Consider the following 27313-nt stretch of genomic DNA (forward strand, 5'->3'; position numbering starts at 1 on the left):
TGCTCGTTTGTACCGTGTGTGTGTAATTTTTTTTTTTCAAGAAAAGTTGCTACGATTTGTTTTCCTACTTTTGTTACGCCAAATTGAAGAGGCTCGGACGGTCAAATCTATTCCATAGATCCAATAAGTGGTGCAAAATATAAACCTGAACAACGAATTGTCACTGTCAAAAAACCACATTGATCCGTACATTGAGTTATAAACGTTGTTTTCCAAATGTCCCCGTTCGCATTCTATGATATGGAATAATAATTGTGTTTTTATGTTTCACTTGTCACTGAGTGTAGTGTCGGCCTTTGAGTCTTCGAGAGGTATGTACTCTTCTTCTCCGCCCTCATCCATTCTTGCCCAAGTTTGCAGACGAGTCGTGCCAAACAGGACAAATATCAGTCCGCTACAGACGAACACTCCGGCCAAGAACCACATCCCTTTTTGCCAACCAGTAATATCAGACTGTGTGAAAGAGAAAAAACAAAAAACAAAACACGAAATGAAAGAGTCGAGACGGACGGAAAAGTGAAAACAAACAAACAAACAAACCAGAAACCTCAAAGGAGAAAGGTCGGAGAACTATAATATAGTTCTCCGACCTTTCTCCTTTTAGGTTTCTGGTTAATTTGGTGGAATAATCAAGGTCACCCCCCTCCTGTTCCCCTCCCCCTCCTCCCAAAAAATGACCTCCCGATTGTTTACTACAGCGCACTCCCGGTTAGTTGTAAGTTATTTATTTGTTCAGTTATAACAAAATTTTGATATAATGAAAGAAAACGGCAGGTTCCGAGGACTTCGTTATAACGGGAGTCCACTGTAGTAATATACTTTGAAATGTTGTAGTAAAAAGACATTATTATACTTCCTGAAGTCATAACATTTTATGTGTGTGTGTGTGTGTGTGTGTGTGTGTGTGTGTGTGTGTTGGATGATTGATATGTATGTTTATGACGCCGATACAAAACAACCCTCAACGAATATACATGTACCTTTTTGAAGGAAGGGGATTCTTTTGTTTTGTTGCATTATTATGATGATGATGATTGTTATTATTACTGCTACTACTACTACTATTACTACTACTACTACTACTACTACTACTACTACTACTGTTACTACTACTACTACTACTACTACTACTACTACTACTACTTGTACTACTATTTTTATTTTTATCAATATTACTACTATCTATCGTGGTCTACGCAATGAAATCGCCGCTCTCTTTACCTGGCACAATGTGACCATATATCTATTATTATGTTGGTTGCAAAGATCCAAGGTTTAAATGCGTTTCTCTACTCGGCTAATTGAATACGCATTTTGTATTAGTCCAAATTTCTTCACTCAACAGTATGTCTACGTGAAAGTATTCTTCCGGACGTTTCAACTATACCTGCGAGTAATCACTGTACCACATATTACGCTACATAGATGCCGGAAACAATCACATTTCCACCTTTTGAGAATGCAAGCTTAAAGAGCTTCAGTCCAGTAATAAGTTTGTCTGATAAGGAAGAGTAACATCTTTTTGGGAATAAAATTTGCTTTTTAATTAGCGGATAAATATTAAGGAAGTTATGAAATGACGCTTCTCTAGTTTTTGCAGAACAGTTCTCATGCAGTTGATCTGAATATGAAAACGAGTAAGCTCATGATGTCATCACTTTACAATATTATTTTCCATCGATCGTGCACACACACACACACCAAAAAAAAAAAAAAAATGACGGAAATTGAATGTTTCTGTTATCAAAGTATGAAACATGATGTTATTCCTGTCCAAAAGCTTTAGAATAGAGATCGGATATAGATGTATAAGAATTTTAGGACTTGGGCTTAGGCCCTTATTGCATTTGAATAAAAAAGAAACTGGAAAATTCAAACTATTTGGCAAGTTGACAGAGGATGACATCACCACTTTACTATTTGCATATTCTGTTCAAGAACTGTTTCCTGAAAAATCAGTCAAACTTCGAAATATATCATAACTTCCTTATTTTTCATCAGATTTATCAAATGTCCATTGTTGTGCTACGAGAATTTTACTCCTTCTGTTCAGACTAATTTTCAACTGCACTGGAATTCCCCTTTAATACGTGCTGCGTTCACATTTACCTGCACTTCAGTGAACACTCCTACGATGTAAGGCCCGACAATCCCGCCGAGCGTTCCGGCGGTGTTCACTATGCCCATAGCCGAGCCCGCGTAGACTCCGGCTACGTCAAGCAGCGACACGAAGTGACCAGCAAAGGAAATACCGATTCCGCCCATTGCCAGCATGACGAAGACCACTGACATTGCGATGTTACACCTGGCAAAACCGGTCAGTACGAGACAGAAAGCTCCGGAGAAGAACCCTGAAATAAAAAAAAAATAATAAAGAGAATGACAAGCCAAAATATTAACATACACACACACACATACACACACACAAACACACACACAAATGATATTAGGTGAAACAAACTGTATGCTTGACGCTACTGCAACATAAGGGGGAAGACAGTAATTGTAGTCATTGGTAGTACTCTTGTAAAATATCACATCTCATTAGACTTTTGAATAGTAGGTTGTTGTTTTTTTTCAGTCGATTTCTGTCAGGTGACTTCATTTATTCGGATGTTTTTGTGGTGTTGTTTAGTTGTTTGTTTGTTTAAAAAAATCCTGCTTTAAAAGGATCGTATAGTATTGGCGGAGATGAGGATTGGGCTTTTAACTATAAAGAAACCACCCTTAAAATAGTAAAGAGCATACCATTCTAAGAGGAATTCAAACGTTATTTTAAAAAAAGTTGGTTATGGAATGGCTGAGACATCCAAACACAAAGTAAAACAAAGCATTCGTAATAAAAATGGGTCAATGCACTTTTTATTAGATTGCTCTGTTTTGGATATCTCGGCCATTTCCAAACCGATCCACCGGCGGCGGAACGTTTTCAAAAGTGGGGGGGGGGGGGGGGAGGGCACTTTCGTATTTCATGAGCTAACAAGCAAAAAAAAAACAACAACAACAACAACCTTCGGCGCACCTTCTGGTGCCACCTCTGGCGCCACTTCCGGGTTTCTTCAGCCGACAAGCAAAAAAAAAAAAACCAAACAAACAAACAAACAAACAAAACAAATAACAAAACAGGTCTTCAGCGCAAAAACAAAGCCATATACCGCGCTCACACTTCAAGGTTGCTGTATATTTCTTTCTAGCGCCACTTCCGGTTCCGCCGGCCTGCGATTTTCATCAAATAAACGTTGATTTCCTATTGGAATTACATCCTCTTTCTCATTTCATATGAGGTTTCTCATTATCTCACCAAAAAATGTTAGAAACCTGAAGCTAGGTCTCAATCAAAACAATAGAAGCCCTTTATGTGACATGGTGTACAACAGGGTCACTTATCAATGCCGCCGGGGTAAAAAACAAAACAAAATAAAACAAAACAAAACAAATCACCAAACAAACAAATAAATGAAAATACAGCAGAAGCCGTTGCCTAAGGCCGTTTTGCCCTAGCAATTAATCACAAGAGGATCGAGCCAGCAAAATGTTGTCACAGGAGACCGAGTTGCAAGCCATCAGCGAGGGGTAAGCGGCAGCGAGAGGACCAGCCTCTTTCACCAGTCTTCTGCGACCAGGTTCCGACCGCCTGTAACTTTCTTCTTTTTTTTTTCTTTTTTTTTTGGGGGGGGGGGGGGGGTGATGTGGCACGTTCGATCGCTTGGTGTCTTGCGAGCACTGCAGTCGTTGAAGGTGGTCGCACGAACCCGAGGCGGTCGTGACAGGTCGCATCCGAACTCTTTACTTTGAGCATGCTCAAAATCCAGACATGACAAGATGCGATCGATCAGTTCATACGATCATACGATCAGTTTTGCGGTTGTCGGTTTCACGACTTGACGAGAGAGGTCGTAAGATTCGATAGTCGCATTTGGCCGACTGATGGTCGTGCAACTCTCGACCTATAGACATTATTGATAGAGACCAGTCTTGCGTACGATGGGTGCGATTGTGCTTTAAAGACCTTGAGCATACATGGCATATGTTGAGACTGTTACAAGGCCAATCGTAGCACACCTTACATCGTTGTACTACTGTTGCACGACTGTATGTGCCTGTATATTATTTATGCCTGTATGGAGAAGAATGGATACTGCTGCTGTTCTTCAAAATCCTCTCATAGGGTGGTCACGTTCAAGCGCGCCGGAACACTTTTGATTTCGGGGGGGGGGGGGGGGCAAAATGTCTACGGGGGCATATTGTATAGATGATGACTGGCAGGGTTAGGGTTAGGGATAGGGTTAGGGTTAGTATATTATTACACCCGAAGGGTTTGAAATGCTATTGAACGTGGAACGTTTGGTACATGTTCCCGACAACAAAAGTCATCATCTGTTATATTATATGGGTTCGTCAAATACGTCAAATACGTCAAGGTCAACCACCAGCACAACGCACTCGATCGCTCGAGCAGATCCAAATTCACTGTGCGCGGGTCCTTCTGTCATTTGTTACCTGAAAATGTTTTCCCATGGGAGAACATTACAAAAATGTTCTCCCATGGGCGAACATAACGAATGTTCCTCCATCACGTGACTGTGTTTAGCCAATCACTAACCGGTATTTGACTAACCCATTTAATATCAATTTTTATGTGACGGTGTGAGATCCTCGGCGAGGGAGCGAAGCGACCGCGGGGGGGGGGGGGGGGGGAGGGTGAGGGGGAATACCCCCTCCCACGGTACGGACTTTTTTTGTAAAACAGAGTATAAAGTCCCTTTTATAGAGCATTAAAAACAAATTTCTAGGGAATCAAACATAGTAAAACAAAATTACTGCGAAGGACTATGATTATAACTTACGTGGGCACATGACATTGTACGTGACGGTGTCAGATCCTTGGCGAGGGTGTGGATTTTTAAATGGAGGGTGTGGGTCGGTAACAACCCTGGTTATTACTGAAGTTGTATGCCCTGCACCCTCTTCTTGAATAGATCTAGAGAGGAGCAGTTGACAGCATCCGGAGGAAGGCTGTTTCACAATCGAGTGGCATCCGGGAAGAACGATGACTGGTAACATACAAGCTGTAATGTTCTTGTGTGAGGGACAACAAGTTTCAGGGTATGTTCACGATGCAGGCACGGAGGTTGTGCAGGTATACTGTGTAAGTCTGTGATATGTCCACTAGGGAGTTCATGACCCTGTACATCATTACTGCCTTCAGCTGGGCTCTGCGTTCTTGAAGTGTTTGCCAATGCAGCTGGTGAATCATTGGCGTAACGCTACTTGTCCATCGATAGTCGGTAAGGACAAAACGTGCAAAACGTTGCTGGACTTTCTCTAGTTTGGTGATGTTCTCCTTTGTAGAGGGGTCCTAGAGAGTGCAGGCATATTCCAGGGCAGGGCGAAACAGAGTTGTATAACACTGGATTTTTGCTTTCCTTGGGCAGGCGTTGATGTTCCTTCTGAGGAAAGCTGATGTTGAATTTGCTTTCTTGCTTAAGGTATCAACATGATGGTTCCAACTGAGGTTTTTAGTTATGTGGACTCCAAAGTACTTCGCAGTATCCACCCTCAAAAGTGTCTGCCCATGGAGGTAGTAGGACTGGTGATAGGCTTCTGTTTCTTGGTTACAGTGAGGACCCGACCCTTTGGGGGATTAAACTTCATGATCCAATCCTGTTCCCACTGCTGAAAAACATCAATTCAGTCCTGCTGTAGTGCAAAAGAATCCTGTTCTGAGGTGATTTTGCGATATAGCAATTAGTCATCCGCGAACAGACGTACTCTCGTATAAGAAGTCAAGTACTCTGGCAAATCACTGATGTAAAGAAGAAACATCAATGGTCCTAGGACACTGCCTTGTGGCACCACAGATGTAACGTCAGCGATTTTCGAGGATGACCCTTCAAGGATCACCTGTTGAGTACGGTTCTGCAGGAATTCAATTTTATAGTCATAATATATTTTGATAGCGGATGACTATGCCAAAATACCATGCGCCTATGCCGACATCAAGTAACTATTCCGGGACTAAAGCATAAGCGTGGATACTAAAAGCATATCGGAACTATAATCTAACTTGAATCTTACACACTAAAAAAATAAAGGTTCAAATTTGCACCCTATTTGTTCCTATAGCAGCACCCTGGGGTGCACAATTGCACCTTTTATTATGCATTAAATCTCTTAATATTTATATTCGTACCTACAAAGATGCAGCCATATCCATCAGAGTGTAAGTTTGATCTTACGAGTGAAACCTTGGCACTCGTAGTCCAAATTTTCAATTCACAATGTATTAATGTTAATGGTGCATGTTTGCACCCTTGATTCGCACAAAACTGAGGGTGCAAATTCGCACCCCTGCAGGCTAAAGAGTCGGCGTATTGCACTTCTGAGGGTGCAAACTGCTTATTGGGTGCAAGGTCGCACCCTTTAGGGTGGTTGTATAGCGACAATTTGGGGGTTTAAATTTGTACCCGTAATTCTTAGTGTGTACTGAAAAATTCATAAACAAAAGCATACATTTTGACGCATTATCGCTTATTAAGAGATACGATCAGCTGTGGTCTACCTATGGCTGACATCAGTTTTCGAATCGTCGTCTTCTCCATGATTTCCCGGGGGGTGGACAATTGCACCTTTTATTATGCATTAAATCTCTTAATATTTATATTCGTACCTACAAAGATGCAGCCATATCCATCAGAGTGTAAGTTTGATCTTACGAGTGAAACCTTGGCACTCGTAGTCCAAATTTTCAATTCACAATGTATTAATGTTTATGGTGCATGTTTGCACCCTTGATTCGCACAAAACTGAGGGTGCAAATTCGCACCCCTGCAGGCTAAAGAGTCGGCGTATTGCACTTCCGAGGGTGCAAACTGCTTATTGGGTGCAAGGTCGCACCCTTTAGGGTGGTTGTATAGCGACAATTTGGGGGTTTAAATTTGTACCCGTAATTCTTAGTGTGTACTGACAAATTCATAAACAAAAGCATACATTTTGACGCATTATCGCTTATTAAGAGATACGATCAGCTGTGGTCTACCTATGGCTGACATCAGTTTTCGAATCGTCGTTTTCTCCATGATTTCCCGCGCCAGAAGTCGGTCCGTCAGGTAGCTCCCTGATATAATGGCGACGAATTGGAGAGTAAATGGAAGCGCCGAGTACACACCCGTCTGTGCAGAGTGAACCGCAAACGAAAGATTACGTAATTACTACATGTGCGGCGCTGCTTTATGTGCAAGTCCACTTGAAAAAGACTATAATCAGAAAGAAATCTTATCACTATCGGATACAAAGTCCAAAAATTCTTAATTCACTTTCACATTTTTGTATTTTGTTTTTAGCCAAAAAGTAAAATGAATAAGTGTAAAATAGTTTTTTTTTTTCCTAACTAAACTAAAATGAAACGATAAGTCAGTGTAAGTCAAGCACTGATATAAAAAATGACGATGAAAGTACCACACTGATTAACATTAGACATGCATTATAGTCATCCGTATCACTATCAACATTACTTTCAACATGAATATCATAATTTTTTATTATCTTATTCATTATCGGGTTAATAGGGTCCTTCATTCCTTATGTCATCACCTGTTCAATAGGCACCCTGATGCCATCGCTGAAATAGAGCGGTAGATTGGCGAGGAGCGTGGACATACCGAGCACGTTGGCAAAGTGCGTGAAGACCAGCACCCATATGGCAGGTGAGGTCAGCATTGCACCCCACGGTACTGACACGTTACTTTTCTAACCAAATAGAAAGAGAGGGAGGAAAGTCAAGGCGTGTTTAAATGTCTAAAATCGAGTACAGATGCTTACTATACTCTATGAAACTAAACAACAGGTCGACCTTAAATTTGGCGGATAATAAATTTTCACCTTAATTGAAAGATGGGATACTATGACATATAATGGCATTGAGTTGACACATAATTTCCTTACATTTCTACTTTTTTTACTGTTGCCATCATCATGGTATCCTGAAAAAAAAAAATCCGTTGACATTAATATGCTGATTCTGCATTCCTGTTTCCCTGACTATTCACTTTTAAATGAATAATAAGTATACTTGCCTCGCTTATAGCCATAATTTACCATTTGCAGATGAAACAAAAACCCAGCATTAGTGCTTTAGTATGGTTCTAAAATGTGAGTTAGGGATAGAAACAACCACTGTAAAAATTTGAATCCATATAATCGATGTTGAGTATTGTTAAGTACACAAAATGTGAACAATAGTTATAATAAATATGTATCCAGACTAAAACGTCTACAGTTATGGTTTACTGAGAAAAATACTGATATCTCCTTATATTTTAGGCTTTCATTGCGATTTGTTTTTATGGTAGGATGTTTTGTGATATAACAGACGTAAACATATACATCAAATGTGATATCTTGAACATTTTCTACAAATTCTACAGCAACATGCCTCAGAAACTTCTCAAGAAATGTTCGTGTTTTGCTCATGTTATGCTCAAACTTTGAAATTGCACAGGACGTAAATGAACAAACCCTTCAATCAAGTACTCGAACTTTAATAATCGACTGAGTTGGTTAATGATGTTTAAAGGATGACAAACATCCCCGAGTACACAAACGTTTTGAATATCACGTTGTCACAACATATTGCCTGACAAATATTATTGTAATGCTGTGTAGCTTTCATGACTCTCCATCACCTGCTGCCGACTGAGTGACATTATTGAAAACTTTTACACGATAGAATCTATACTACTCTATACCATTGCAGCATGTAGGATAAAATGGCGGCTTCTTGTTTCTGTCAAATTATCCTGGCCCCGACACTAACCCTAACCATGTCAATGATTAATTTTACCGAGCCTGAAAAACGGAGCCCTTCTTTCAAGTACGTTTTCTCTTCCACCGATATCCACGGGTGATCCGCGGGCGAGCTGTACCCAAGGAAAGACCAAGCGATGACCCACAATACCCCGCACGATCCTGCGGGGAAGGACAGAAACCTGTACAGTCCCAATCATTATTGCAATGCTTGCAAACATCTTAGGTAGATCGGAAATGTAAAACGAGTCTCCGAAAAGACAAACAAAATAGGACTGAAATAATGACCACAAATAATAACTGAGACGGGAGAAAGAGTCTCTCTTATATTGACAATGAAGGGTTTCTGGGACGAATACTGTACTATATGGCTTTCTAAAGGCCAGTCGGTAGAGCACCGGGCTAGCAATCCGAAGATCTCGGGTTCGAATCCCGATGGGAGCCCATTTTCTTTGCTCATTTTCCACTTTAAAAAAAATCAGGTTTTTTATTGATCTGGTAGCCTATACTATATTATGCAACTTGTTTGCGTCGGGACAGGCAAAAAAACACAACAGATATCAAGACTTCTCGGACGATCTTGCCTCTTGAGTCATTGGATCACGCCCGACATGTCTGACACTGACCTCGTAGTCGACCAATACAAGTCGGATTCATCGGACATCGATCCGATACACTTCTGTGGGTGGCCGGAAACAACAAACTATGCTTCCGACGAGAGACCAATGAGAAAAAAAAAATCAATGGGACGGGGATATTATCCAGAATAACTCAAATCATTGCAGATCAATACTGACCGTAAATGTAGAAAGTAAAAGGCCATCCGCCGGCTATATCTAGGTTGATCAGAAAACCTGTGAGTGCGTTGCCGATGATTTTGCCTAAGTTGAAACCTAGCACAAAGAGACAAAAACCTCGATGAAAATAAAAAAAAAAGATTGAAAAGCGCGGGAAAAGCAAAAAGCTTGGAGGTACAGTGTTTCTGTATTATCGAAAATGAAAATAGATCTTAAATTCTATTTTATATGGCAAAGTGACTCTCTTTTACTCTCTATGCCTGATACTAGTGCATCTCACGTAGCTTCCACTACATTTCTGGAGGGGTTATATCATTATGAGGTTTGTTTTTGTGTGTGTGTGTGTGTGTGTGTGTGTTGGTCTTATGCCAGAAGAACGGCCATTAGCTTACAATATGTTGGGCGGTAAAAGCGCTTGGTTTTGTTCCAACATGTTATTTAGAAACAGTGGATGGCATAAAACGTGAATATTAGATAATAATTATCATGGTTTTCAAGGAGGTCTAAAAGTTAGCACCTGTTGGATCTGAATCCAGATAATGGAACAATAATTAAGTATCTGAATACAAGAACGACCCAAGTCCATGATAGACCATTTCGAGTAAACTTACAAAAAACTTCATATCTTTTGTAATTGTCCAATAGTATTCTATTTAACTGTGATGGAAAGGCAACATTGTATATACAAATTAAAACATAGTATATTGTTATGACAATTAACATTTACATTAATTGTGGAGAGGTCATTTTGTGTGATGGACTTGGGTCGTTCTTTGAATCATATACATGATATTCTGCTATAGAGATGAGAGAAGGACGAGAGAGGGCGCTATAATATGAATGTGAAATGACACAAGTCCTTCATTCTTACATTCATATAAGATTTAACTCATTCATTTCAGGCACTTCCGGGGGTAATTACGATTTATCATTTACACACAAGATGAGTCCATGCATAAGGTAAATTTGGCCAAAGATTGGACTTGAGTCGTTCTTATTAGTCAGGACGCTCATTCCTGTAAGGGGCTTAATTAAGGAGTTCGTTCAACCCACTTCGCAGAAAAGGTTTGACCAGACAGGATGGGAGATGGGACCTCCATGAACATCCCCAGGTCGTATGTGATTCCAAATTGTGGTATCAGTAAAATTTTACAGGCCACTTTTCATCGTTATTTGTTTGAACAAACGTAAAAAAAAACCTGCACACGCAAGACTACTACACGCAACACTAGCACTGCTACAGGCGCTAGTGCCAGTGGTGCGTGTAGTAGTCTTAGCGCGCGCAGACTTTTTCTTCGACAAACAAGGATTTTTGCCTGCAAATTAACTTTTCACGCCAAGCTGGGCTCGGTGTAGTGTAGTTTCTAGCCGTTTTTATTTCGTCTTTGTTTTTCCGAGGTGCAGCAAGCCGAGTGAGAGCGCATACCCAGTGATTGCGACGCCCGAACCGTTTTTTTTTTTTTTTTTTTGTCGCAATCACTGGGTATGCGCTATCACTCGGCTCAGCGCAATACAGCGGGCTTCTGCACAATACACAAGCTGCAACTCAGAGAAATAAAGACGAAATAAAAACGGCTAGAAATTAGACTAGGGTCGGTGACGCTTGTCGCTAGGGCACTGAAAATGACAAAATTATAACAGTTTTTGCATTTATTTCATGAAGAATTCATTAAAACTCCATAAAACTATATATGTACATGTTGCTAGAGATGTCAGTAATACAATGGGATATAATTATTGTAAGGTATAATATCATGCATGGTTACCATGGTAACCAGATGCCTATAGGTGATTGGTAACCCCTAAAATGCCTCCTACTGCTGCAAACTTTGTTTTTGTTATGTTATAGATGCAATAAAAAACACAACTTTTTTTGATTATCGTAAAAAAAAAGTTTCCTCCTGTTGCCATGGCAACCAGTATTATCCAATCAGGATTCAGCTGTCAATAACTTAAAAACTAAAGCCCATAATTTCAAACAGCTCAATAAGCATGTCCTACCTTCCGCATAAGTGTACCACATATGTAAAGAAAGTATTGAAGCATTCTCATGTTACAGCAAAATTTGTACACAAAGGCATAATAAACGGCAATTGAAAGAAAGATATCATTTTCAAATAGTAAAATGCATGAAAAAGTTGCATCCGTCGTACTTTTAACACAAATTTGGCTTCAAAGTAAAGGCAAAAGTAGCTTTTAGCAATGTATGGACACAAATCTATAGTGGGAAGGATTGCGGAGATGTTTCATGGCTTCATCGATGTACTGCTGGCGGTCCATTACTACAACAGCTGATCCTTTGTCTGCGGGCTTGATGATGATGTCCGACCTGTTTTTGAGAGATGAGAGAGCCTGGCGTTCTTCCTTAGGGAGATTGTCATGTGATGCAATGTCGAGGGTATCTGCGGAGTGGACTTGAGATGAGACAGCTTCGATGTACGTTTCCAGGGAGGGAACTCTATTCTTGGGGGGAATCCATGAGCTTTTTTGATGAAAGGGCTCAGGAGCAGAAGGAGGTTCATCGAGAAAAAAAAACTCTTTGAGGCGTAACCTGCGGTAGAAAGAAGAGAGGTCTTGGCTGAGTGCTATCTGATCGACCTTGGGTGGAGTGGGGCAAAACTTGAGACCTTTTGAGAGAAGAGACGTTTCTGCTTGAGAAAGGGGAGAAGAAGAAAGGTTAACGACAGAAGTGGAGGATACATCAGTGGATGTATCTTCTCCCCTTTCTCAAGCAGAAACATCACTTGTACTACCACTAATGTCGTGTATCTCATCACTTGCAGAGTTTGTAGAATCCAGTATGTTGGGGAAACCAAGACAACACTTAAAAGACGCTTTTACGGACACAGATCTACTGTCAGCACAGCCAAGCTCGACACTCCAGTGGGCCACCATTTCAATCTACCCGATCATTCCATCACTGATATGACTCTACAGGGCATTGAATCTTTAGGCACTCGTCCAGACACAGTCAGAACCAGCAGAGAGAAGCTCTGGATGAGACGACTTCACACCTGTCCATCCAACCCCATGGCCTCAAATTCCAGGAGGGAAATGACTAACCACCTTTATTATATATATACATATATATATATATATATATATATATATATATATATATATATATATATATATATATATACACATATATATGTATGTATATATATTTTTTTTATTATTATTATAATCATTCGCTTTTTCATTTTTCAATTTCATTTTGTTCTTTCTTTGTGCTTTTTTCCATTTGCAGACCCTTTTATTCCCAATTGATTCCTTCCTCTAGTCCGAGTCTCTTTCATACAGCCTTTTTCTACCTACACACACACACACACACTTGGTTTTGTTTGTTTACACTACCTGTGCTTATTTTGCCTTGCCTGCTTATCAACATACAATGTATACAATTTTCTCTCCCCCAGTTTTTCATATGTGCTTTATTTTATTTCTTTTATCAATATCCTTTTCAGCACTGTTATTTCATTGTCATTATTATTACTGTGTGTATATGTATACACTTTGATATGTTTGATTTCTTCCTTTTGTTGCCTCCTCCTGGTACACCTTTCAGGGCTCACTGTTTGCCCAGCCCCCCCCCCCCCTCCCTTCCTTTTGCTGTTGCTTTTTTTCACTCTTTCCCTTTCCTTATCCCTCTGGTGTTCCCTATCTTCTTTGATGTTGCCTCCCTATTCATCCTTTTCCTTCATTGGTTGCCTCCTTGATCCTCATGATCATCACTGACCCCGTCTGCCTTTTGTCTGTCCCCTCTCCTCTGCCTTTTGTCTGTCCACCCTCCTGCTTTAATCCCCCTCCTTTTACCTGTTGGGCTCCTTGCCCATGACCTCCCACCCTCTCCTTTGTTTTCTTTGTTCTGTGTACCCAGCTTGTCCCTGTCTGTTCTTGTTGTGTGAAGTCCTTATATGTGATTGCTTTCCCTGCATGTTTGTCATTTTGCCTCTGACGAAGATTCTGCTAGGATCGAAAGCTCAGGCCCCTTTTGACTCCATTTTACTCCATTGGCTCACCTTTATCGGATAAGCAGTTTTCAGCAGCTTTTTTTTTGCTAAAAATAAAGGTGAATACAGAGAGTAAAGCCAATTATATTCTAATGTTAGCTCTTTTGAGTATTTACAGAGCGATGGTTATTCGAAACAATCCTGGAAAGAAGGAATATACACGTACGCTGTATTATCCATCAAAGAATTAAAAGCGTACTTTTGTGTTCGTTAGCTATTGTAAAAAAAAAATAATAGAATAAAATGAAAAATCATGATATGAAATGTGTGTCAAAATGTGCAGTAATGAATTAATGCTAAGGAGAGAATGAGGGAAATCTTGGGCGTCCTTTCCCTTTTATCCAGGCTAATTTTATAGTGTTGAGGTAGGTACTTTAAGATCCGATCTACAATGGTTGATGTGCACGAAAGGCAAAAGAAACAAACTTGTCTAGATTCCAAATATTTTTTTTTTTTTTTGGGGGGGGGGGTACCATCACCTATCACAATATTATACCTTACAATGTATCCCATTGTATTGCTGACATCTCTAGCAACATGAATATAATAGTTTTATGGAGTTTTGATGAATTCTTCATGAAATAAATGCAAAAACTGTTATAATTTTGTCATTTTCAGTGCCCCATTAGCGACAAGCGTCATTGTCTTTATTTCTCTGAGTTGCAGCTTGTGTATTGTGCAGAAGCCCGCTGTATTGCGCTAAGTCGAGTGAGGGCGCATACCCAGTGATTGCAACAAAAAAAAAAACAACAACAACGGTTCGGGCGTCGCAATCACTGGGTATGCGCTCTCACTCGGCTTGCTGCAACTCGGAGAAATAAAGACGAAATAAAGACGAAACAAAGACGGCTAGAAACTACACTACACCGACCCCAGCTTGGCATGAAAAGTTAGTTTGCAGGCAAAAACCCGTGTTTGTCGAAGAAAAAGTCTGCATGCGCTAAGACTACTATACGCACCACAAGCACTGGCGCCTGTAGCAGTGCTTGTGGTGCTTGTAGTAGTCTTAGCGTGCGCAGACTCTTTTTCGAACGATAAGATCTTTTCGCAACTAAAGTGGCCTGTAAAATTTTATTGATACCACAATTTGGAACCACATACTACCTAGGGGTGTTCCAGAGGGTCCAACCGACCACCTCATGCAGTCAAACCTTTTCTGCGGGGTGGGTTGAACGAAGTCATTTTTTCTGGGACCCTTCGCCTTGACTATATATTTATATCTTCAATTGCTAATTGTTGTTAACTGTGTTTGTCTGTTTTCTTTTTCTTTTAAACATTGTTATATGTATGAGCTTTGTTTCAATTTCTGTTACATAATACGTTGTATCTACGGACCTGCGAGAGAACAGTCCCCAGACTGAAGTGTATGCCGCACGTAAATCAAGGGATGAAATGAAATGAAACGGCTTGCATAATATGACGAAAGCGGCACAAAACACTGAACGGCATCCGGGTATCCATAAAACTCAAAAACTGACACAACGAACAGAAAAGAGCATGACGAGTGTGGTATACCTGCGGCTCCAGTAACACTCAAGATACTCCTTTCACTTGGATGCGCCCATTTTGACCACAGTGCCTGCAGCGATGGGAAAGACACACCCTGCAGAAAAGAGAGCGAGATTAGTAAGAAACGGAGGAAGGGTGGGGGGGGGGGAAGAGGAACGAAGATATAGACAGATATAAGATAGAGTGTAAAAACTACGTTTTTTGTATGTAATATACATACATAATAATAATATTATGTTACCCTGCATCACAAAACCAACAAAAAGTCGCCAGACATGGATTTTTAGTCAAGAGCAGATTCTGAAAGAGCAGACTCTAAGCTTTAAATTGATGTATAACTCAATTCAAATTGACTTCCCTAACCTATCTAAATACTATGAAACAAATACACTCTGGAAAAGTGTGAACTGAGAAAAGAAGCTCTGAAGTACAGGGTCTATTCAAGCGCTTAATCTTTACCAAGCCGTGATAGCTGTGCGATGAAAGGGACAAAACACAGGATGTAAGCCACCGGAGCAACAGCAATGAAAGGATTATCAAATTAAGCTGAAATTGAGCACGTTCTATAAATACATTCTGTCCATGATTAATGCCAACTTTCAAAGCAGTAGCATCATCCTTTCAAAAGTTATTAGACTTGAAAGTGACGAGTGTGCAAAGGTATTCATGAAACGAAAAGTGACATACTTGATCATACCTGATCATTCTACTCTCCCCCCAAAATGGTTGTAGAAAATCTGCTAAAAACACTTTTCCATTCATGTTATGATCCCAAACTAAAGGATAATGTAGAAGAAGGATAGCTCTTTCAGAAAATATGAAAAACCTAAGATTGACTCGGTTTGACCATTTCAACTTTTTTAAAGTCCTCACGTAAACTCAAGGGCCCGAATTCACGAAGGTGGTACAAATGAAACCATGGTTTAAACCATGGACAAACACTGTGGAGTGCCAAGTGTCGCACGGATATTTCGTTACGAAATTGGTCATTTCGTCGACAAAATGACCGTTTCGTTAACGAAATTATCATTTCGTGGACGAAGTGTTCATTTAGTTACCAAACGTTGTCATTTCGTAACAAAATAATCATTTCATTGACGAAATGACTGATTTCGTAACGAAATATTCCATGCGACACTTGGCGCTCCATAGATTTTGTCCATGGTTTAAACCATGGTTTCATTTGTACCACCTTCGTGAATTCGGGCCAAGGGGTGCGACATTTTGTTGGTTTTTGTGATGCATGGTCACATATAATGTACATAACTATATACAATATATTTATGACGTGTCAATCGAAAAACTAATAAAAATTACTCTTTTCTCGTTGTAAGGTGAGATCTTTGCGATTTAAGCTGCTCAAAAACGTATAGAAATTGATAATAAGAAAAGGAATACAGCTGTATTTGTAACCATAACTTCAAGAATATTCTTGTTATGCCACAAGTGAGGTATCGCTTGTTAGGTTTTATTTTGCTCTATCTGATGATGAAGTTTCCTTAGGATGTATGAAATTGGTGCTTGGCTCATTAATTGCGATCAAACCCTGTCGGAAAGAACACAGTGTCCCACAGTGTGTTCACAGTGTGTTCACATAGTCGAATTTATGAAAACGCTCGAATTTAACAGTGTGAAGATAATTTCACACTGTGGTGTGTTTTTCACAGAGTGTTCACATAGTAGTACTGTGTTCCACACTGTGAATTGGTGACTCACACTGTGTTCACACTGTTAAAACGCTCGAATTCAATGTGAAGACATTTCACACTGTGTTTCTCACACTGTGGAACACTGTGTTCTTTCCAGCAGGGAACTCTTATACATAAATATATTAAAGCTTACATAAAAAGAAGGGAGAAAAAGATTCGCATTCACATTGAGAGAGATGCACATAAGTATAGACAGAATGACAAATAGACAGTAAAACAAACAATGTGAGAGTGAGGGTATTAACAGGCCAACACGATTGCATTGTACCGTATAATATCATAGGGAGTTTTCGCTACACGACAGGAAGACCGAACTCAGTACGTGGAAGCAATCAGGTGTGACAGTCCCCGCACTCGTTCGCTTTCCCATTAGGGCGGAGGCGTGGGGACAAGATCGCTGATTGGCTGGCTTGCTGGCTGGCTCAATCCTGTCCAGCATCGGGACCGAACGCCATTTTGGCCGAGTACCATACTCGTTTTAGTCTGGGTGCCAAAGCCACTTTTTTGGCCTAACCTTGTCTTACCGTCCACCCAATGTTTTTTGATGGTTCTACCCTATTTCGGGGGTGCTGAATCCGAATCTGGATGATGTAACTCTTGCATCCTTGAGGGTTTTGAGATATTCAAGATGGCCGCCAATATGGCCGCCCAAACCGGAAATTCCCATGTATTTCCTTCTAGATGGTGAGAAATTGAAAACAATTGATGGTTTTACCTTATTTCGAGGGTGCCAAATCCGAATCTGGATGATGCAACTGTTGCATTCTTGAAGATTTTGAGATATTCAAGATGGCCGCCAAATGCCTGCCAAAACCGGAAATTCCTATATATTTCCTTCTAAATGGTGAGAAATTGAAAACAATTAATGGTTTTACCCTAGCTCGGTGGTGCTGAATCCGAATCAGGATGATGCAACTCCTGCATCTTTGAGGGTTGTGAGATATTCAAGATGGCCGCCAAAATGGCCGCCAAAACCGGAAATTCCCATGAATTTCCTTCTAAATGGTGAGAAATTGAAAACAATTGATGGTTCTACCTTATTTGAAGGGTGCTGAATCCGAATCTGGATGATGCAACCCTTGCAGCCTTGGAGGTATTGAGATATTCAAGATGGCCGCCAAAATGGCAGCCAAAATTGCCGCCAATTAAAACCGGAAACTCCTATGAATTAGCTTTTAAATGATGAGAAATAAAAAACAATAGATGGTTTTCGTCTATTTCGAGGATGCTGAATCCGAATCTGGATGATTCACTTTGAGATATTCAAGATGGCTGCCAAAATGGCCGCCAGAACGGAAATTCTTATGTATTTCCCTCTTATAAATGGTGAGAAATTTATAACAATTGATGGTTTTACCCTATCTTATTTTTGACTGAAAGATTTTATGTTTTCGTCAATGGCACAGTTTGAACTTGCTGTATAATACAGTGAAACCAGCTCTACCGGATATCTTTGAGTTGGTACGATACAAGTGTGCCAGCAGTTCATCTAAATCATATTGTGATTGTGATGTAGAGGAGTTTACTGAAATTACCCAACATTACCTGTCTTAATCCATGAGCAGTTCAAATCTCTTCATCCATGAACACTCGATCAAATTGGTTAATTGGTTTATATTGGTGGTCTTGATGACATTGTTGGAGACACGAGTTGGAGACACGAGTTGGACATTTTTATCGTTATGCTTCATTTTTTTTTCGGCAATATGATGTTACATTATATATATATATATGTATAATACACACACACACACACACATATATATATATGTATATATATATATATATATATATATATCTTTTTTTTTTTTTTTTTTTTTACAAACACACAAGAGGGGATGGACAAAACAGGTAACGCGCTGTTAAAAAAAAAAAACTGAATAAAAAACCAAACGACAACATGTAAGGTAATAGTTGATAATCCAGTACTTACGAATATCATAATCGCGCAGAGTGCTTTTGAAATTACCCTTATTGATATCTGCTATAGTGGTCATGGATGCAACCATTTTCAATGACGTAATCAGAATATGAGACAAGTTTCATAAAAATACGAGGCGAGACTCGTTAGAATACAAGAAAAGTTTCAACACCAAATACCAGCAAGCTACAATTTAATTTTACTCTATTAATAGCCGAAAAGGATTAACTTCACATCTGTTAAGCCATATTGACGACCACAGGCATTATTAACAATTATGCATAAAGGAATTTTCAGTCGTCTCTTTGTGTTTGTACGTTTCAGTATGATGTCAATATCACTTTTTTCAGTACGTGTTAATGTTCCGTTTGAGACATATCGGAATATCTCAGTATATTACAATATCATTGTGACAGTCATTTTGGATGCCCTAAACTTTCGGCTGATTTGACAAATCCGCTCAACTGAGTTGAATGTTAGAATACGAATTATTGCTTTTCACCCTGGGTTTAATCCTCCGCTTCGCGCCAGAGCACAATACTTCACCATTTAAGTATAAGAAAATGTTAAGGAGTTTCCGCTTATACAGGACATTTATAGATGTCTCAAAACCTTCAAAGACATTCAGCACCCTTGAAATAGGGTAAAACCATCAATTTATTTTAAATTTTTCACCATTAGGAAAAAAATATATTAACATTGGAATTTCTGCCACTTATTTTGGCTGTCATCTTGGACGTCTAAAAACCCTAAAGAATGGACCAATTTAAACAACCAAGTTTCGAGGGTCACGGTGCTGAGTAGGGTCTAAAATTTTCCAATTTTTGACAGTTATTTTGGTGGTCATCTTGGACATCTCAACCCCCCCCCAAAAAAAAACAAACAAACAAACAAACAAACAAACAAACAAACAAACAAAAAAAAAAAAACCACGAATGTTGCATCAACCAGGTTTGGATTCAGCACCCTCAAAATAGAGTAAAACCGCCAATTGTTTTTAATTTTACACCATTTAGAAGGTAATATAGGGCTTGCATGGAAAATTTCGTTTTTGACGGCCATTTGGGGCCATTCTGGCGGCCGCCTTTACTATCTCGAAACCCTCAAGGAAGCAAGAGCTGTATCCTGGAGCATCAAATTCAGCAAACTCAAAATAGGGTGAAACCACCAACTGTTTTATATTTTACACCAGTTAGAAGGAAATAGGGGGTCTACCTATGAATTTCTGTTTTTGGCGGTCATTTTTGGCCACCATCTTTACCATCTCTAAACCGTTAAGGATGCAAAAATTGTATCCTGCAACTTCGGATTCAGCACACTTAAAATAGATAAAAACCACCAATTGCTTTCAAATTGTCACCATTTACAAGGAAATACATGGGAACTTCCGTTTTGGGCGACCATTTTAACGGCCATCTTGATCTCAAAATCTTCAACAATGCAGGAGTTGCATCATCCAGATTCGGATTCAGCACCCTCGAATTAGGGTTGAACCATCAATTGTTTTCAATTTCTCACCATTTAGAAGGAAATACATGGGAATGTTTGGTTTTAATTGGCGGCCATTTTGGCGGCCATCTTGAATATCTCAAAAACTTCATGGATGCAAGAGTTGCATCTTCCACATTCGGATACAGCACCGTCGAAATAGGGTAGACTAATCAATTATTTTCAATTTCACACCATTCAGAAGGAAATACGTGGGAATTTTCGGTTTTTGGCGACCATATTGGGGGCCATCTCGAATATATCAAAATCCTCAAGGATTTAAGAGTTGCATCATCCAGATTCGGATTCAGCACCCCCGAAATAGGGTAAAACCATCAAAAAACATTGGGTGGACGGTAAAACAAGGTTCAGCCTTTGGCACCCAGACTATAGTAGATAACAAGATACGAAGGCGCGCGTTAAAAATGGACACAAAATGGCTACACTACATGACGATACAAAAGGAAATAGGGTAAAACCATGAATTGTTTTCAATTTTCTACCAGTTAGAAGGAAATACATGGGAATTTCCGGCTTTAATTGGCGGCCATTTTGGCGGCCATTTAGGCGGCCATCTTGAATATCTCAAAAACTTCATGGATGCAAGAGTTGCATCATCTAGATTCGGATTCAGCACCATCGAAATAGGGTAGACCCATCAATTCTTTCCAATTTCTCAACATTTAGAAGGAAATACATGGGATATAACGAATTTCAGGTTTTAATTGGTAGCCATTTTGGCGGCCATCTTGAATATCTCAAAAACTTCATGGATGCAAGAGTTGCATCATCTAGATTCGGATTCAGCACCCTCGAAATAGGGTAGAACCATCAATTGTTTCCAATTTCTCACCATTTGGAAGGAAATACATGGGAATTTCCGGTTCTAATTGGCGGCCATTTTGGCGGCCATCTTGAATATCTCAAAAACTTCATGGATGCAAGAGTTGCATCATCTAGATTCGGATTCAGCACCATCGAAATAGGGTAGACCCATCAATTGTTTCCAATTTCTCAACATTTAGAAGGAAATACATGGGATATAACGAATTTCAGGTTTTAATTGGCAGCCATTTTGGCGGCCATCTTGAATATCTCAAAAACTTCATGGATGCAAGAGTTGCATCATCCAGATTCAGATTCAGCACCCTCGAAATAGGGTAGAACCATCAATTGTTTCCAATTTCTCACCATTTGGAAGGAAATACATGGGAATTTCCGGTTCTAATTGGCGGCCATTTTGGCGGCCATCTTGAATATCTCAAAAACTTCATGGATGCAAGAGTTGCATCATCTAGATTCGGATTCAGCACCATCGAAATAGGGTAGACCCATCAATTGTTTCCAATTTCTCAACATTTAGAAGGAAATACATGGGATATAACGAATTTCAGGTTTTAATTGGCAGCCATTTTGGCGGCCATCTTGAATATCTCAAAAACTTCATGGATGCAGGAGTTGCATCATCCATATTCGGATTCAGCACTCTCGAAATAGGCTAGAATCATCAATTATTTTCAATATCACACCATTTAGAAGGAAATACGTGGGAATTTTCGGTTTGGGCGGCCATTTTGGGGACCATCTTGAATATCTCAAAATCCTCAAGGATGCAAGAGTTGCATCATCCAGATTCGGATTCAGCACCCTCGAAAAAGGGTGAAACCATCAATTGTTTTCAATTTCTCACCATCTAGAAGGAAATACATGGGAATTTCCGGTTTGGGTGGCCATATTGGCGGCCATCTTGAATATCTCAAAACCCTCAAGGATGCAAGAGTTGCATCATCCAGATTCGGATTCAGCACCCCCAAAATAGGTTGAAACCATCAAAAAACATTGGGTGGACGGTAAAACAAGGTTCAGCCTCTGGCACCCAGACTATTTTACACGTTTCTCGAATTTGATCACGCGCAGAAGCAAATTTTGCACACGGCACGCTCAACTACCGGCCGCGTCGTGCGTGCGAAAGCTCGCTAAGGATCAAGAGCGCGGACTGCAATTCCGACGTGCGAATTTAAAGAAGGGCGCGTCCTCTTTATCCTCGTAAAGTCGCACTTTGCCGGGATTCGTTTCGCTTGATATCTAAAAGACACTTTTAAAGGGAACGCAAACCCTAAAAGCAATGTGGATTGAGTGAAAGCAGCAACATAAGTAGAAAGCAGCAACATTAGTAGAACACATCAGTGAAAGTTTGAAGAAAATCGGACAATCGATGCAAAAGTTATGAATTTTTAAAGTTTTGGTGTTGGAACCGCTGGATGAAGAGACTACTAGAGCTTATGACGTATGAGTGAACAACAATATAAAGAAAATATTAAGAAAATTCCACAAAAATTCATTTTTCATGAAAATTACAAATTCCATCAAATTGATACTGACATATGTTAAGGGTAGCAATTATTCCCCCTGCATTCTGAAAGCGGCTAGTCAAGTGCTCTTTCATAATGCTAGAAAAGTGAATTTCTGTTGAATTTTCTTTATAGTTTCTTTGTATCGTTGTCCACTCATACGTCAGTAGTACCTCTAGTAGTCTCCTCATCCAGCAGTTCCAACACCAAAAAAAAATTCATGACTTTTGCATCGATTGTCCGATTTTCTTCAAACTTTCACTGATGTGATCTACTAATGTTGCTGCTTTCACTCAATCCACATTACTCTTTGGGTTTGCGTTCCCTTTAAAGGCAGACGATCGTCATCCCTAATGGTACGTAAACTCCGAACGACCGAAGTTTGTGCATGCGGTTGCGCAATGCCAGACTCGGTGCTATATTCAATTCAATTCATTTTATTTTCATACTTCTCATTTATGAACATTACAACAGAAACCAGACAAGTTCTTTTACCTTGTGAACAATGTGCAGAAAACAAACAATATACATGGTGATAACACTGTAATTACATGTAATGATAACTGGTCAAAATCGAAATCGAAATGGGGTTGATCAAAGAGAAGTATGACGGGACCTACATGAAAGCTAGCTTGTTTGGCTGTAAGCCCCGAGTAATCAGTGTTTGTGAAAAAGAAACGGAGAACGGATAGAAGATAAGACCGGAATGATGATGTAAGGTTGCCAAATTTTATGTAATAAAAAAGAAGAAGAAAAAGAAGAAGAAGAAAAACAAACAAACTATACATTAATATGAACTTACTGTGACCGAGCCATCATTATTATACAGCCTACTTTGGTATATATACTATAAACTATTGTTGCACTAAAACTTTCACCAGGATATGATCAGTAAGACACAAAAAGTAACATGTACAGCTATAAAGCCATTTGGTGCCTGCCGTCAAGCTCTGCATAGAAGGTTAGAGAGGGGTAGAGGGAAAGAGGAAGAGAGGGAAACGAAGTAGAATGTGGAATTGCTAATGATGAATTCAGAGAGCCTGATGGCAAGACCCTAAATGGAATCTGCAACGTGTTGACAAAATGTTTGATTGGACAATAACATACCACAGTATTACATAAGACATTACGACTGTTCAGTGTCTGCAAAATATGCACTCAATAAAAACTCTTTTAATTTACGTTTAAATGAATATAAAGACGAGCAGCTTGTTATTTCGGGGGAGAGGTCATTCCAGTATCTAGGGCCCGTATACTTTATCGTTTTTTTAGCGAAAATTGTTCGAGTACGTGGAAGGTGAAATGCGTCACTTTGGCGGGTAGGATAATTATGAATCAAATAGTTTTTTCTGAACATGCGAGTAAAAACATCCGGTAACTCGTTGGCAGAAAATTTGTACATAAATATGCCGACGTTGTAACTGAACAGATCTGATATTTTCAGTATTTTATTTTTCAAAAATAAATCATTCGTGTGGGACAAATACCCGACATGGTTGATATTTCTGATGGCACCATCCATAATATATCCATAAACGTGTGGGACAAAAGCTGCCACTGAGACACGTATGTGTATGTGCGTGTGTGTGTACGCTCCATACACAAACATTGTGACCGCGAGCTGCAGTGATTGGAGGAGAGAGGCCAGAAGACGCGTGGCTCTCTTGGCCTCTGTTCATGCGCATGCGCACTGAGAATGTGCGTCCATTCGGACAGCCATTTTGGGTCAGGAGATTTGTAGCACAGAACTCTTGTAGTCTAGAGTGTTGTTCGCTGACCCATTGAGCCAGCGCTATTCTCATTCGGGGTCACTACATTTGATACAGAATGGGGGAGGCAGCGTGTTGCGTTCGTCTCCGTGTCGCACAAACCACTCGCCACGATTGTTTGCCATTAAGATGCAAAATTATACCTAGACAAAAAACAAACAAGCAAACAGACAAACAAATGAAACATAAAAAAAAAATCACACACACACTTTAATACCCGTTCTGCATACTTAGGTGACTGAGCCTTTACATTCACCATGCACTCCTTAGCTATTCTATTTTTGAACTCATGTCATTTGGGATGCTTAAATTTCCTCTGACCAGACCCACTGGGATTGTCGAACCGTTTCAGCTCTTAACGGTATTTCAACAACAACAACAACAACAACAACGAACAACCAAACCAGCAAGCAAAGTTACAAAACAACAACAACAACAACAACAACAACAACAACAACAAAACGACCAGTGATGACCAACCTCGCCCAAGCCGCTGAAGAAGCGGGTCACGAAGTACCACCGGAAGTCTGCCATGGCTGCCACTGGACCTAGGAGAGTGCAGACACTGGACAGAAGAAAACCGAAGCCCATGACCCACTTCGTGCCGTACTTGTCGGCGAGCCAGCCGCCGGGGATCTGGGTAAAGATGCATCCGTAGTAGAAGGCTGCGAGTATCAGCTCCTGCGTGTGTGCGTCCCAAAGAAACTTGCCGTCTCCATTTGTCTATACAGCACATGGGTGTCACATATACGAGGTAAAAGTTCATTACTTTACATTTCCTTTTCGTTACGTTCCCGTTTTTACATCTACATAAATTGAAGGTGTGCAGGTTCATGGATCACACGTTGATAGTGCTACTGAGAAGTATCAGCAAAGCAAACACATCCTGGCACAGAACCAGGCAGGACTGAGTTTAGCTGATGAAGTCGATGTATCGCTTGAAATAATAAATTTAATTCAATTCAATTCAATTAAGTTCACATTTATTTCGTTTTTTTTTTCACAATGAAATAATATATACACATAAATCCCACTTTCTTCGGTGACAAAAATGATGCATGTAGATTTGTACAAAGAGAATAATTAAAAAACTTACAACAGGGATACATTATAATGGTTGCTAAAGTTACGAAAGTGACATAATTGTCAATATGCATTGTGAGAAAAAAAAAAACAAAAACAGAGGGACCCACTAAAAAGACAGAGCTTGTAGAATGTGGGCCCCTCTTAGGTAAAAAGATTTAGTGCAAAGATTGATTGAAAATAGCAACTAAGCGACACAGAAAGTTTGGAGAAATATTTGGCTTGTCAGTAACGTAATCCTCAGAACCACATTTGGGTTTGTTTGACTCATAAATGTGCCTAAGAATTTACGGATACTACCACTCTTACTTCTGTGATTGACGTTATGTTAGGATCAACATTCTGTTGACATGTCTGGAATGTCTCCTCGCTGCCATTCCAGGAAACCCGTTGGGTGACGTAGGTTTCATTCACCATGGCTGCCATGGTAACGCTGATGTTCTGTCTCATGGCGCAAATCACTGCCATTCCGAGGAACACAAGGATGCCGAGCTGATGGCGGGTGTGGATTACTCCTGGAACTGCAAGAAACAGGGTCCTACCAATGCAATCGTAACAAAACACACACACACACACACACACACACACACACGAACATACACACACACAATCAAAGATTTTGCCGATGACACCATTAGTCCAGCGGATATAGAGCACATATAGGGTGAATCATGCACATTATGGTAAAAGCACCATACTTGGTACACATGTACATGATGCCAATACAAGTCATTTCTGATATGGAAGCCACTCTGATTCTGCCTGTGGCGGCCGTGGCGGCCATTTTTCAAAATGGCCGCCAAGTGATATAGCAATGCTGTGTATTTTGGAAACTGTAAGTCCGATTGTCGTGATTCTTGTCCCAAAGTACAGGTATAGGTTTTGAGGGTAAAGGATTCCAATAAAATAATTTTTGAGAGGATAAAACCATGGCACCTACTTATTAGCGGCCATTTTGAAAACATGGCTGCCGCTCTACATTCTATTCATATATCTTTAAAACCAATGGATGCATCTTCATGACTCTGGTACGAAAATATGTTTTTGAGGTTCAATTATTTAAATGGATACATCTTTTCGTGTACAACCATCACATCCTATATTTTGGCTGCCATTTTAAAACATGGCCACCGCAATATACATTGTATACTATACTGTACGTCTTTGAAACTAATTGGGGTCAATGATTTTAAACAAACAGTTGATGAATAGAACTAACACATTTCGTTTTCATGTCTATTTTTGAAATATGATTGCCGCACTACATAGAGTATGCACACATACACACACACACACACACACATACACACACATTATATGCAGTGTGGCCTAGAATTAACGGAAACGCGAGTTTTCGCAAATATTTGCACATTTGCATTACCTCGATGCCAAAATGAATGACATAGAGTTATAGAGAATTTATCAAGAAGAAGAATGACCCCAAAATCATCCGATTTGGTTGAGTAGTTTTCATTGTACAGATGTTTTTGTAAAGACGGGTCGAGCGTAAATTTCTTAGCTCAATTCAACAAATTTCAGCATCGAACAAAAGCCACTGCCTTGGGAGACTAACAAAGAATTGAGGCCGGACAGCACAATGTGGAATGCTTGAATAGGATTATTGTCGAAAATTGACCTTCAATTGTTGGGTAGTCTCCGCTGCTGAGCTTTGATAAAATAACAATTAAGAAATCAATGATCAACAAAAACATGTCTGAAAGAAAAGTACTCAACCAAATTGGACAATTTCGTTTTGGTTTTGATAAAAAGATATTCTTTTCCGTTTTCTGAGGGGCCACCCTATATAATTATTTAACACCCTCACTTGCCATAGTATTATGTATTGTCCCATTGACAAGAATCGTTCA

General features: G+C 39.8%; 1 protein-coding gene across 1 annotated transcript; it reads right to left on the bottom strand.

Moving 5' to 3' along the window:
• Window positions 1-267: 267 nt before the first annotated feature.
• On the bottom strand, window positions 268-25958 carry LOC140239760 (sialin-like). The gene is made up of 9 exons (XM_072319581.1): window positions 25755-25958; window positions 24843-25085; window positions 15131-15218; window positions 9603-9698; window positions 8843-8967; window positions 7594-7749; window positions 7040-7172; window positions 2110-2351; window positions 268-453 (listed from the first exon to the last, which is right to left on the bottom strand). The coding sequence occupies exons 1-9, from the start codon at window positions 25911-25913 to the stop codon at window positions 268-270; spliced, it is 1428 nt and encodes a 475-aa protein (XP_072175682.1). The 5' UTR covers window positions 25914-25958.
• Window positions 25959-27313: the final 1355 nt, after the last annotated feature.

This window comes from Diadema setosum, chromosome 16, assembly GCF_964275005.1.
Source record: "Diadema setosum chromosome 16, eeDiaSeto1, whole genome shotgun sequence".
NCBI classification, from domain to species: domain Eukaryota; kingdom Metazoa; phylum Echinodermata; class Echinoidea; order Diadematoida; family Diadematidae; genus Diadema; species Diadema setosum.

Excerpts from the sequence above, each read along its gene's own strand:
- LOC140239760 (XM_072319581.1), bottom strand. The coding sequence starts at position 25,913 with ATGGCAGTGATTTGCGCCATGAGACAGAACATCAGCGTTACCATGGCA. Across the intron at positions 7,173-7,593 it reads TCAGGGTGCCTATTGAACAG|ACGGGTGTGTACTCGGCGCT; the intron begins GTGATGACATAA and ends CACTCTGCACAG. Across the intron at positions 454-2,109 it reads GAGTGTTCACTGAAGTGCAG|TCTGATATTACTGGTTGGCA; the intron begins GTAAATGTGAAC and ends TCTTTCACACAG.